The following is a 13148-nucleotide window of genomic DNA, read 5'->3' on the forward strand; positions in this document are numbered from 1 at the left end:
TGGCACGGGAAGCTACCTCGCCCTGCGGAGCCCCCAGCGGCTCTGGCATCCTGGGGGCACAGACGCGGCCCCCACCCCGTCCCGTCTTCACAGCAGACGCTGTAGGAGACCCGGGGTCCAATCAGGAGAGAAACCCACCCCCGAGGCGTCGTCTCTCAGAAAGCCCAAAGAACCAATATTTTGGGGAAACCAAATTTCCTATTCTAATTCCTGTTTCTACACATCAATTTGAAAAGATGTATTTATTTGAAAGAGTTAGAGAGAGAGAGCACGCGCGCGAGAGCGAGCTTCCTTCCACCTGCTGGTTCACTCTCCAAATGGCAGCAACAGCCGGGGCTGGGCCAGGCGAAGTCAGCAGCCAGGAGCTTCTTCCACATCTCCCACGCGGGTGCAGGGGCCCAGGAACTTGGGCCTTCCTCCGCTGCTTCCCCAGGCCATAGCCAGGAGCTGGATTGGAAGTGGAGCAGCCAGGACACAAATCAGTGCCCACACAGGATGCCAGCGTCACGGGCGGCTTTACCTGCTACACCACAGCCCCGGCTACACATTGTTGTTTTATTATTATTATCTTAATATTAATGAGAGGACAAGATCTAAAAAGAAAGCTTAAAACTGGAGCTGCAAATGTGACGCTTGGAGAAGGATGGGGAAAACGAGCTACAATAGCGCGGAATATTTGTGGACTATTGTTTCCCGCATCTCCCATGTCTGCTGTCACGCTGCCCCCTGGTGGCCAGTTCTGCCTTGTCCCCAGAGGCCAGGCCCCCGCTGGAGCTTTCCCAGGACAGGAGCAAGCAGGACGCAGGAGTGGACGCGGCTGAACACCTTCCACTGGAGGCCCTGTCGCTGGGAGGACTGGGTATCGTCAAAGGAGCCCTGGAAGCAGAATTCATGTCAACTTTCTCCTGTCCTCACCACCTCGCGCGCCCTCCCCACCCCCAGGCCGGCCCCCACTCAGGTGTGGCCAAAGAAGGCCACACCAGCTGAGAGACGCAGCCCAGGAGGAAGGGTCCCAGAGCCAACAGGGGGCGGCGCCCCCAGAGCCCCCATGCCTGCAGGCCGCCTCCCGCTCTGCGGCCGCTCCCAGTACCCCATGTGCAGGTGCCACAGTCCCTCTTGGTCACGAGGCTACCCCAGCTGCATTCACAAGGGGAGGCCCCTCCTGGCGGCAGGACCGCAGAGCTGCCGCGTGGCCCCGGGTGCCAGCCACCGCTCTGTGTGCACCACAGCCCGCCTCCATCCACAGGGTGCAGGCACTCGTACGTCTCACGGAGCAGTCACCTGTGAGCAGGCCAGAGCACTGGCAGGACCGGGCTCCCTGGAGCCTGGGCCTGAGGGAATGAGCGGGGTCAGCCAGGGACAGGCATCTGGCAATGATCTTGGTGAGGACGAGGAGCTGGACAGAGGCCGAGCACAGGGCACCACAAACTCCAGGAGGCCTAAACCCACGGCGGGGGCTGCCCTGTGCTGCAGTGGGTGAAACCACCACCTGTGAGGCCAGCGTCCCACATGGGCACCTGTTCATGTCCACTGCTCCACTTCCGATCCAGCTCCCTGCTGTGGCCTGGGAAAGCAGCAGAAGACGGCCCAAGTCCTTGGGCCCCTGCACCCATGTGGGAGACCAGGAAGAAGCCCCTGGCTCCTGGCCTGGGCCTGGCCCAACCCTGGCCGTTGCAGCCATTTGGGGAGTAAACCAGTGATGGAAGAGCTCTCTCCCTCGCTCTCTCTCTCACAGTCTGCCTTCAAACAAGCACGTAAACCCTTCCTAGAAATCCAGGACAGCTGCTTGGTCACAGCACCAAGAGTGGGGCTCCAGTCCCCACACCCAGCACCCGCTCGCCCCAGTCCAGGCGCCTGCGGTTTGCTTCTGCTTCCGGAGTCTTGCTCTGCTGGCTGACAGTGCGACTGAAACCTGTTGGCCACTTGATCCTGCGTGGATTACAGAGTAACTTGGAAAAAAGTTACTTGGGATTTGGAAGCCCTGTTAAGGTTACAAACAAGCCCCGGGCGCGCCCAGGGCCCTTCCCCCTCGCTCCTCCCTTGCCCAGGGGCTCCCGCACACCTCCACCGGCCCGCCGCCCCGCGCCCGTGCACCACACCGACGCCCCTCGGCGGGGGAAGCCGCAGGGCGAACGCCTTCCAGCCCAGCGCGTGGGGAAGCGCCGGACCAGCCGGGAAGGCCTGTGCCGCACGCCGCGTGTCCCCAACGAAGGGCCGAGCTGCGGGCCAGAGCAAACCTCCTCCTCCCCAAACCTCCGAACCACGCCGGCGCCCAGCACCCTCAGGAGCGCGCGGCGGGAGCGCGCAGGGAGGCGGCCCGGCTCCAGCCTGCCCGGGGCGTGACGACCGGACCGCCCCCTCGCCCCAACCCCGCCCCGGCCGCGGGTGTCCCGGCCTCGTTAGGCAGCTGACCGGCGGCGGCCTCGGTAAGTGCGGCGCCGGGGACGTGGGTCGGGGACGCGGGGCTGTTCCGAGGCAGGGGACGCGGTCCCGGGGCAGCGCGGAAACCGGGGAGCGGGGGGCAGAGCGGGACGCGGGATTGCCGTGGGAAGGGGCGGCAGGTGCGCTGCAGCGGGCGGGGGGCAGCACCCGCGGGGCGAGGGCCGCTCTCGGGTGTCTGCGGCCGCCCCGCCGGGCCGGGGACCCGGTCTGGAGGGGTCTGAGCCGCGGGGGAGGCCGGCCGGGACGCCGTGGCGAGCGGCCGCTCCGAGTTTCCCGTGCACTTCTGCTTCCTCGTGCTCCGTGCCCGAGCTGCGTCCCCTCCCCCCCGCCCCGTGATGTTGAATTTCGTGAAACCTTGCCACTTTGAGAATGGGCAGCTGGCTGGCCCAGGGGACCGAGTGGCCACTAAGTGGTCACAGTCCCGAGTTCATTTAAAACTAGGATTTTCTAGACGCTGGCCGGCCTCTGTTAAAGGAGCTGCCTTCCTACCCAGCTCCTCCGCCCTCCCACCTTGGGGTCAGGGCTCCCCACTTTGTTTTGAGTGACAGACGTCGGCCAGGGCGGGTGGGGGGGGGCCACAGGGCAGAGAGCGCAGCCCGGAGCGGCGGGGGCCTGCCCTGCAGCCTCTGTGCCCTGAGGGGGGAGTGGGGATTCGGGCAGGGACCCAGCCTGCTCGCCACCCTGCCAAAGGCCCCCGATGTTCACTCTTCACTCAGACGGCATTGGAGTGGCCCTGGATTCAATCTTCCACTGGGAGCCTCCCCGGAACTGCCCTGAGTGTAAAATAAAGGCAGCCCAGGACCTCCCAGGGAGGCTGCGTGGCTGGAGGGAAACTCCCGCCCCTGAGATGCGTCCTGCAAACCGCTGGCCAGTGCTGGGCCTGGGCTTGCGTCCTTTGTCCCCAAGAGTGAGGGGGGAGAGGGAGGAGGAGGACAGCGGCAGTGCCGTGGCTCAGTGCCCGGGAGACGACGCCCGGGTGCTGGGCCCACAGTCAGCCCACAGGGAAGTGGTGGTGCCCGGAGGCAGACCACACCTCTGCCCCACTGCGGCCCTGTGCCATACACACCACAGCCTCTGCCATAGGGACCAGGACACATCACCAGGAAGACCCACTGCAGGGTCCCTGGGGGTGGGCACAGAGCTGCCCTGCAGGTGAGCAGGGTCCCTGGGGGTGGGCACAGAGCTGCCCTGCAGGGGAGCAGGTCCCCGGGGGTGGGCACAGAGCTGCCCTGCAGGGGAGCAGGTCCCCGGGGGTCTGGGCACAGAGCTGCCCTGCAGGTGAGCAGGTCCCTGGGGGGGGCACAGAGCTGCCCTGCAGGAGAGCAGGTCCCTAGGGGTGGGCACAGAGCTGCCCTGCAGGAGAGCAGGGTCCCTGGGGGTGGGCACAGAGCTGCCCTGCAGGAGAGCAGGTCCCTGGGGGTGGGCACAGAGCTGCCCTGCAGGGGAGCAGGTCCCTGGGGGTGGGCACAGAGCTGCCCTGCAGGGGAGAAGAGGCCAAGGCTCAGCATCCGTGTCACTGCTGGCCGCGTGACACTGAGGATTAGGGCCAAGTCTGCGGCTTCTTATCTGTGTTAGCTCGTGGTCAGGTGATCACGCGGCTGCTTCCTGACTTCCAGCGCGGCTTCGGCTCCTCCAAGCCAGGAATCCTCACAGCCTCAAGATCTGCTGAGGCTGCCCTGCCCTGCCCAGCCCTGCCCTGCCCTGCCCAGCCCTGCACTGCCCAGCCCGCACTGCCCAGCCCTGCACTGCCAGCACAGAGCTGCCCCCAGCCCAGCTCCGCACTGCCCAGCCCTGCACTGCCCAGCCCGCATTGCCCAGCCCTGCACTGCCCAGCCCTGCCCTGCCCAGCCCTGCACTGCTGGCACAGAGCTGCCCCCAGCCCAGCTCCGCACTGCCCAGCCCGCATTGCCCAGCCCTGCACTGACCAGCCCTGCCCTGCCCAGCCCTGCACTGCCCAGCCCGCACTGCTCAGCCCTGCACTGACCAGCCCTGCACTGCCCAGGCCCGCATTGCCCAGCCCGCACTGCCCAGCCCTGCACTGACCAGCCGGCACAGAGCTGCCCCCAGCACAGCACGGGGGAGGGTCTGCGCTGCCCCCACACAGCACAGGGGAGGGTCAGCACAGCCCGCACAGAGCTGCCCCCAGCACAGCACAGGGGGAGGGTCTGCACTGCCCCCACACAGCACGGGGGGAGGGTCTGCGCTGGCTCCACACACACAGGGGAGGGTCTGCACTGCCCCCACACAGCACAGGGGAGGGTCTGCACTGCCCGCACAGAGCTGCCCCCAGCACAGCACAGGGGGAGGGTCTGCACTGCCCCCACACAGCACAGGGGAGGGTCTGCACTGCCCCCAGCACAGCACAGGGGAGGGTCTGTGCTGCCCCCACAGCGCTGCCCCCAGCACAGCACGGGGGGAGGGTCTGCACTGCCCCCACACAGCAGGGGGAGGGTCTGCACTGCCCCCACACAGCACGGGAGAGGGTCTTCACTGCCCGCACAGAGCTGCCCCCACACAGCACGGGGGAGGATCTGCACTGCCCCCACACAGCACGGGGGAGGGTCTGCACTGCCCCCACAGCGCTGCCCCCAGCATGGAGCCGCCCCCTCCCTGCACAGAGAGGGCTCTGCCCAGCCAGCTCTGTCTGTGTGTCTGTTTACAAGGGGGTGTGTCCAGTGCTATCCCACGACATCAGGGCTTCTCATGGGCCCAGCCGAACCAGGCTCTGGGGTGCCGCTGCTCTGTGCACCCGAGCCGACCGTGCTGGGAGACAGACTTCCCATCTTCGAGTCAGCAGGAAGCAGAACGGGGCGGTTGCTGATCGAGTGCTGCCTCACGGGGTCCAGTGTGAGCACAGTGGTGTCAGAACTGCACCATCCTCCACCCGCTGCTCCACTCCTCAAACGGCCACAATGGCTGTGGCCGGGCCAAGCCAGAGCCAGGAGCCTGGAGCGCCATGCCGGTCTCCACGTGGGTGCAGGAGCAGCAGCAGGGAGCTGGGTCGGAAGCCACACGTGGCCGCTTCCCTGCTGCCGACGGCCTGCAGACACCGTGTCTGCTCCGTGTCGGCTCCGAGCAGCCTGTGGTTCGTACAATTCACACCGAGTCCCACCTGATGGTTTTATTCTCTTCACTTGTTAGAGGCTGCGTTTGTGGCTGCTTAAGTCTTGCAGCTCAGAACAGCAAGCAGCAGCGGCCGAGGTGGGAGCCGAGCCAGGCGGTCTGCCTGCGGGTCCCCGGCTGTTCCCCAGCGGCTCGGTAGCCCCTCGCTGCGTGTCTTCACAGACGTGGGCCCGCACACCTGGGCTGGGGCTGACCCCTGCAGCGGCCCCTGTCCAGGGAGGTGGCTCTGCCCTGCGGTCTGGACACCTGTGCGTCACCCCTACTCCTCGCTTCTGAGCACCCGGTGTCAGGAGACGACAGCGAAGCCAGGGGCACAGTCCCCATGGTTGGGAGCCTACGCTAGCCAGGAAGAGAGCCGAGAGTGCAGGTGGCACGCTCGCCAAACCAGGGAAACTGAGCAAAACAGCAAGGTGGGGAGAGGGTGGGTGAACCAGGAGGCTCTGCGGGTCACCTGCTGGCTTTGGGTGAGATTCCAGCCGAAAGGATGGGGCTGTGGGAGGAGGAAGGGGGGCCGCCTCACGGCGGTGCCCCCCTCAGGGCTGCACCTGTCACGGCTGCACCTCTCACGGCTGTGCCCTGTCACGGCTGTGCCCCCCCGGCTGTGGCCCCTCAGCTGTCTCCCCCCAAGCTGTGCCCTCTCGCTGCCCTTGGGTTTCATCTGGACTCTTGTCTGACCCGCCTGGGCCGAGTGCCTGCCCGAGGGCTCTGGTTTCTCCACCCCCGACAGCACCTTCAGGAGGCCTTTGGGAGGGAGCTCGTCCAGGCCACCTCCCCTATCTCAAGCCCCCCCCCCCCCGAACTGAACTCTGAACTCTGAACTCTGGCTCAGGGCACATGCTTGGCCTGCAGTTAGCACACTTGTTCCAAACCGGAGTGCCTGGGCCCCGGCCGCCGACACAGGTTCCTGTGCACGCCAGCCTGGGGGAGAGGTGACAGCCAAGGCGGTTGGGTCCTTGCCACCCACGTGGGAGACCTGGATTGGGTTCCCAGCAGGCATTTTGGGAGTGGATTACTGGATGGAGGATCTGTGTGTGTGTGTGTGTGCTTCCTAAATCACTAACTGAAAATGCGTATTTTACTATTGTGCAATCTTTCTCTGCCGGGTGCCGGGGTGGTCTGTGTCCTCTGTCCTTACCTGGCCTTCCCCGGGGTGTCTGTGTCCTCTGACCTTCCCTGGCCTTCCCCGGGCTGTCTGTGACTCCATCATTACCTGGCCTTCCCCGAGGAAACAGCTGTCGCGCCCATGTGTTCCAGATCCTTCCAGCAGCTCGATGGCCTCCCCAAAGAAGCAGCTCCAGGGTCTCGTGGCTGCGACCATCACACCGATGACCGAGAATGGGTAACTATTGTTTGGGTCCCAGAAGGATCCGACCTGCGTGTCCCAGACTCTGCCCAGCTCCATCCCCCAGTGCTGGAGGCAGCTTTGTGGGGTGGGGTGGGCGACCCCTGGGTAAGAAGCAGCTCTCACCTCTGCCCAGCTCTGCAGCCGCACAGCAGGTGCTCTGTGGGCGCCGGCAGGAGGGCGGTGGGGCGGGGAGGGGAGGGGGTCCTGTGGACTCCCCAGTGAGGGCTCTCAGGCGGTGGGCGAGTCCTGCCCTGGGACCCCGCGGCGCAGTCACAGCTCGCGGCCGGCACGGCCGGTGCCTGTTGGGTGATCATTGCCCGAGCGCGTGTCGTGACAGCCACGTGAGCACTGCTATCTTGCTGAGCTGGCGTCAGAGGCGCTGATGGGTGTCTGCTCCTCCTCCCTTCCTGAGCCCTGGAAGACTGTGGTCAGCTGTTCCTGGGCCAGGCAGCGGAAGCCGCGTGACCGCAGGGCAGGCGGCCTCACTTCCTGTTGGGGGGCTCCCTGACCTTCTAAGGCCTCTCTCGACCTCGAAGCGGCGGCTTCACGTGGTCCCGTCTGTTCGCTGCGTCGGCGTGTGCTGCTGTTTGCCGGAAGGCCAGGCCCCGAGGGTCGCCACAGGGCTCTGTCCGCCTCCCAGGCCCCCAGTCCAGCTGCCCATTACCCCTCCCTCCCGTCTCTTCTGGAAACCACACGTCCCTGAGTCACGAATTCAAAATGCAGATGGGCTTTGTGCAGGGGCCTTGTGGGCGTTTATTAGGCGCCTGCTGTGTGTGGGGCAGTGGGCGTTCCGGCCGTCCTGCCACCACGTGCTCCACGCCCGGTGCCTGTGGGTCCACGTGGCCGTTAGCGTCCCGCCCACACAGGAACCTGTGCTCTGACAGGTTCCAACAGAGCAGACACCAAGGTGCCCTGTGGGCTGCCAGCGCCACGGTGGGGGCGCTCCTATCCTGGCTGCCTGGAGCTCCACGCCCCCACCTTGTAATTCTGGTAGCTGAGCCGGGGCTCTTCCTGGCTCGTGTTTTCTCCTGGGTCCCGGTGACTAGCGGTTCAGCCAGGTGCACGTGACGGCCTGCCGTGGAGGAGCTGGGGGGAACGTGGCTAAGTGAGTCTGGGTGCCTGCCCCGAAGGCCGGTCACCTTTGCTGTGTTCTTATTGTTTTTATTTATTTGAGAGGTAGAGTAACAGAGAGGGGAAGAGACAGAGAGAGGTCTTCAGCCGCTAGTTCACTCCCGAAACGGCTGCCACAGCCGAAGCTGCACCCATCTGAAGCCAGGGAGCTGGCGCCCATGTGGGATGCCAGCGCCGGGGGCGGCGGCTTTCCCCACTGTGCCACAGCGCCAGCCCCAGAGCGCTTTTGAATCCCGTCAGGAGAGGGGTACGGCCGCTCCCAGCCCTGTGTGACACCGTTCGCCACGCGGGTGTCGCCCATCCACCTCCCCAGGAGTCGCTTCTGCTTGAGGTCTCTGGACGCTCCCTTTCCTCTGGGTCCTTCCCGCGCGCTGTGTGGTCTGCCGCCCGTAGCCCTACTGTGTGCCACCGAGTCAGGGCTCCCAGAGGATGCTGTGCCACGTCGGGGGCTGAGAGGAGCTGGGCCGAAGGCGGAGCCCCCTCCAGCCCCAGTGCCACCCCAGGTCACCTCCAGGGTGGCATCACGGCCCTGCCGGCCCCAGTGCCGGCCCCTGGGTCACCTCCGGGGTGGCATCACAGCCCCTCTGGCCCCAGTGCCGGCCCCCAGGTCACCTCCGGTGGCATCACAGCCCAGCCGGCCCCCGTGCCACCCCGGGTCACCTCCGGGGTGGCATCACAGCCCCTCTGGCCCCAGTGCCGGCCCCCAGGTCACCTCCGGTGGCATCACAGCCCAGCCGGCCCCAGTGCCACCCCCGGGTCACCTCCGGGGTGGCATCACAGCTCCTCTGGCCCCAGTGCCGGCCCCTAGGTCACCTCCGGTGGCATCATAGCCCAGCCGGCCCCAGTGCCACCCCCGGGTCACCTCCGGGGTGGCATCACAGCCCCTCTGGCCCCAGTGCCAGCCCCCAGGTCACCTCCGGGGTGGCATCACAGCCCAGCCGGCCCCCGTGCCGGCCCCCAGGTCACCTCCGGTGGCATCACAGCCCCTCTGGCCCCAGTGCCGGCCCCCAGGTCACCTCCGGGGTGGCATCACAGCCCAGCCGGCTCCCGTGCCGGCCCCCAGGTCACCTCCGGGGTGGCATCACAGCTCCTCTGGCCCCGGTGCCGGCCCCCAGGTCACCTCCGGTGGCATCACAGCCCAGCCGGCCCCCGTGCCAGCCCCCAGGTCACCTCCGGGGTGGCATCACAGCCCCTCTGGCCCCAGTGCCGGCCCCCAGGTCACCTCCGGTGGCATCACAGCCCAGCCGGCCCCAGTGCCACCCCCGGGTCACCTCCGGTGGCATCACAGCCCAGCCAGCCCCCGTGCCGGCCCCCAGGTCACCTCCGGTGGCATCACAGCCCAGCCGGCCCCAGTGCCATCCCCGGGTCACCTCCGGGGTGGCATCACAGCTCCTCTGGCCCCCGTGCCAGCCCCCAGGTCATCTCCGGGGTGGCATCACAGCCCCTCCAGCCCCAGTGCCACCCCCGGGTCACCTCCGGGGTGGCATCACAGCCCCTCTGGCCCCAGTGCCACCCCGGGTCACCTCCAGGGTGGCATCATGGCCCTGCCGGCCCCAGTGCCACCCCTGGGTCACCTCCGGGGTGGCATCACAGCCCCTCTGGCCCCAGTGCCGGCCCCCAGGTCACCTCCGGTGGCATCACAGCCCAGCCGGCCCCCGTGCCGGCCCCCGGGTCACCTCCGGGGTGGCATCACAGCTCCTCTGGCCCCGGTGCCGGCCCCCAGGTCACCTCCAGTGGCATCACAGCCCAGCCGGCCCCAGTGCCACCCCGGGTCACCTCCGGGGTGGCATCACAGCCCCTCTGGCCCCAGTGCCGGCCCCTGGGTCACCTCCGGTGGCATCACAGCCCAGCCGGCCCCCGGGTCACGGCAGGCCCCTGCCAGGCTTTGTGCCATCAGGCTGTCTTGCTCTCTGCTCCACGCCAGTGCTTCTCCGTCAAACCGTGGTTGGGGCTGAGGGAATGGCCCCCTGCGTGTGAGGGTTCCCGGGGTCATGTGTGCAGAAAGAGCGGCAGTGGGGTCACAGGAGAGGCACACGTGCCTGTGTATCCCGGAGACCGAGCAAGGAACAGAGGGCGGGGCCTAAATGCCCCTTCCCGGGGAGGCGCGGACGTGGACGTGGGGCTGATAATAGCTTATGGTTTCCTCTGCAAACTGGACGGGACTGGAGAACAGGCCAGCTCGGGACAGAGGCCCTGTGACGTTCCTCCGCCTGCCTTCTGGAGATAAGTTTGCTGGCTAATAAGATTTCAGGGGGCGACGGGCGGCGCTGTCCCTTGGGGGGCTCCCCCTGCACGGCGAGAGGCAGGAGGGCGGCCAAGGAAGCGGCTCCTTGGGTTCCAGGTGCCCAGCTCGCCCCAGCGGAGCCCAGTCCTTCCCCACGACCCGCGCAGCCTGGCACGCTTGTCCGCGAGTGTTCCTAGCAACCATCGCCGGGCCGGTCAGCCACGTGCCCGCCTCTGGTCTGCTCCACCTCCGCCGTGGCACTGCCGGGAGCCGGGCAGCTCCCGGGGGCAGGCGCGGGCCTCATCCACCGCCCTCGCGTCTGCGCGGCCGGTGCAAGTTGTGGTGAGCTCTGTCACTTCCTGACCATTTGTCCATGGAGAAGACAGGCACTGACAGGGAGGAGGAGGGTGCCAGGGCCGCAGGGGACAGCCCCGCGTGTCCTCAGGCTCACCTGGGCCTCCGCCACAACCCGCACGCCTGCCCCGAGCCCCGCGGCTGCAGAGGGAAGTCTCTCCACCCACCCACGCTCTCCTCCTCCTGCCCTGGCGCCAAGGCCTGCGTCCCTGACTCGGGGCAAGAAGTCTTCTCGTCCTTGGACGAGAGCGGCCACCAGGACACAGAGTCCACTGGGACTGGGAAGACGTCGGGGAAAAGCTCTTTTTCCCTCACATTCCCAGGCTTCACCGTGGGAGTCTTTACCGGGCCTTCCACGGAAAGAAACCCGTGGCCCAGCCAGAGGGGGCCCGGCCTGCAGGAGTGGGAGTCGTGTGGGTTCTGGGCCCTTCGGCAGCGGCTGGGAGACCGAGCGGCCACACATGCACGCACACACACACACACGCGTGCGCGCGCGCCTGTGCCTGGGTCTGGCCGGAGCAGAGCAGCTGTTTCACTAGGAGCACGCGTGATGTGGAATCCCAGCGCCACGCGAGGGCCAAGGGTCGTGGGAGGTCATGGCGCCGCTGTGCTGCCTCATGGGGCCAGGTGTGTGAAGGCTCCCTCGGCCGAGGCCGGGCCTCTCAGGGCGCGTCCTGCGCAGGAGACGGAGCACAGGGGGCCTGTGGAGTCTCCCTCGGCCAAGCTGATTCAGAAAAACCATGTGCGCTTTGCACTGTGAGAGGAGAGCCGTGCGTGCCGCCCCTCCCCGTGCGGGCCCTGCCTGCAGCGAGACAAGGCTGGGCAGTTTCATAGCACACCCACTCTGCGCCCCAGTGTGCGGCAAAAAGTAATTTGTTGTGCGTTCCCTCCTCCCAGGTAGGGGGCGGACCAAATGTCTAGGAACAGGGAGTTGCAATTCGATTATGTTAATGCATAAAAACGGAGTGTGCCATAGCCAGCGTAGTAACTGAATACCTACAAATGTACGGAAATGTGCAATTTAGAATGCAAAGTGGAAAACTTACACAGCTGGGTGTAGAACCCCGTGGATTTGTAAGTGGGAAGATGTCAGAGTGTGAGGGAAATCCTCCCCCGGGAGAGCCCGTTCCAGGGGACCTGACCTGTCCCCGCCGCGCCCAGCCCCCAGCCCCCAGGCAAGGAAACCCTGCAGGCCAGGGTCTCGCCTGCAGCAGAAGGGACCCGGGCACCATGGCGGGCGGGGAGCAGCGGGAGGCCACGCTGCAGCCTGACCTGCCGTTGGCGGCCTCAGTGACCACAGTGGCACAGCCCTGGCCGGTTTCCCTGGGTCCACCTGTGATGGAGCTCTGGGCATTTCTGCTGAGGGCTGCAGGCTGGCACCTGGCCCAGTGCCACCCCTGTGTCCGGCCTGGTGGAAGTGTAGCCCCGGGGTCACCACACAGCCTGGTTCGTTTTGTACATGAAGAAAATGCTGATGGTGGCGAGAGTCAGCCCCTTAGAGGCTGCTCCCCTCTGGGCGGGGAGTCCTGGGGACAGGGGCATGGGCTCTGTGCCGCCCAGCCCCCCGAGTGGGGCCCAGCCTCAGCTGACCCCGGCTGGCCTCCTTTCACGCGTGTTGCCTCTGGAGAGCAGTCACGGAGGTTGAGGTCCCCCAGGGTTCTGCGGCCGCTGCTGCTGGGTGCGCTCGCCCGTGGCCAGGGCTCTGCAGGCCTCGGCCCCCATCCCGTTGCCCACGCTCCCCACCTGTGTTTTGATTGAGGCTGGGTTGCTTCACCCAAGGCGCTGGGCACCTGTTTCAGGAAGTTAAAATCAACGGGAAGAAGCACCGATTGCCTTAAGCATGGATCCTCTCAGGCCACGGGGCTCAGACTGCGAAGGCTAAGGGTGTGCAGACCCCACGGGGTCCCTACAGAGTCTCACTGGGGGGGCTGTGTGGGGCGGGGGGTCTGCAGACCCCACGGGGCCCCTGTGGGAGCCCAGAGTCTCACTCGCGGGGCCGGGGGTCCGCAGACCCTACAGGGCCCCTGTGGGAGCCCAGAGTCTCACTTGCGGGGCTGGGGGTCTGCATTTCTGGCGAGCTCCCCAGGTGCCAAGGCTGCTGCTCCCCACTTTGTTCTGAGAGCGAAGTGACGCGAAGTCCCTTCCAGCTCCCCCCTCTCCGACCTACAAGGCCGGCAGACGGTCCTGAGCCTTTGTTTGCCGTCGCAGATACTGAGTGCTGAAACTCTCGAGTGATGGGATCCGGTTCTCCCGTAAGCCTGCTGCTTGTTATCAGCCAGCACGGTGGCCTCGCAGGTGAAGCCGCCACCTGTGATGCCGGCTCATGTGGGCACCGGTTCGAGTCGCGGCTGCTGCACTTCCCGTCCAGCTCCCTGCTAATGCACCTGGGAAAGCAGCAGATGGCCCACACATGAGGGTCCCTGCCCCCACGTGGGAGACCTGGAAGGAGCTCCTGGCCATTTGGGGAGTGAACAGCAGACAGAAGATCTCTCTGTCTCTCCTCCCTCTGTAACTCTGCCTTTCAAATAA

At 66.4% G+C, this 13148-nt stretch overlaps 1 protein-coding gene across 1 annotated transcript in view; it reads left to right on the plus strand.

The window, feature by feature from the left end:
* The first annotated feature begins 2349 nt into the window (after window positions 1–2349).
* Window positions 2350–13148, plus strand: part of NPL (N-acetylneuraminate pyruvate lyase) — a 32929-nt gene continuing 22130 nt past the window's right edge. The window contains 2 exon segments of the mRNA XM_062211464.1: window positions 2350–2426; window positions 6820–6904. Of these exon segments, the coding sequence (XP_062067448.1) occupies window positions 6837–6904 (68 nt within the window). The 5' untranslated portion in view covers window positions 2350–2426; window positions 6820–6836.

The sequence above is a fragment of the Lepus europaeus genome, chromosome 14, assembly GCF_033115175.1.
Source record: "Lepus europaeus isolate LE1 chromosome 14, mLepTim1.pri, whole genome shotgun sequence".
In the NCBI taxonomy this organism is placed as follows: domain Eukaryota; kingdom Metazoa; phylum Chordata; class Mammalia; order Lagomorpha; family Leporidae; genus Lepus; species Lepus europaeus.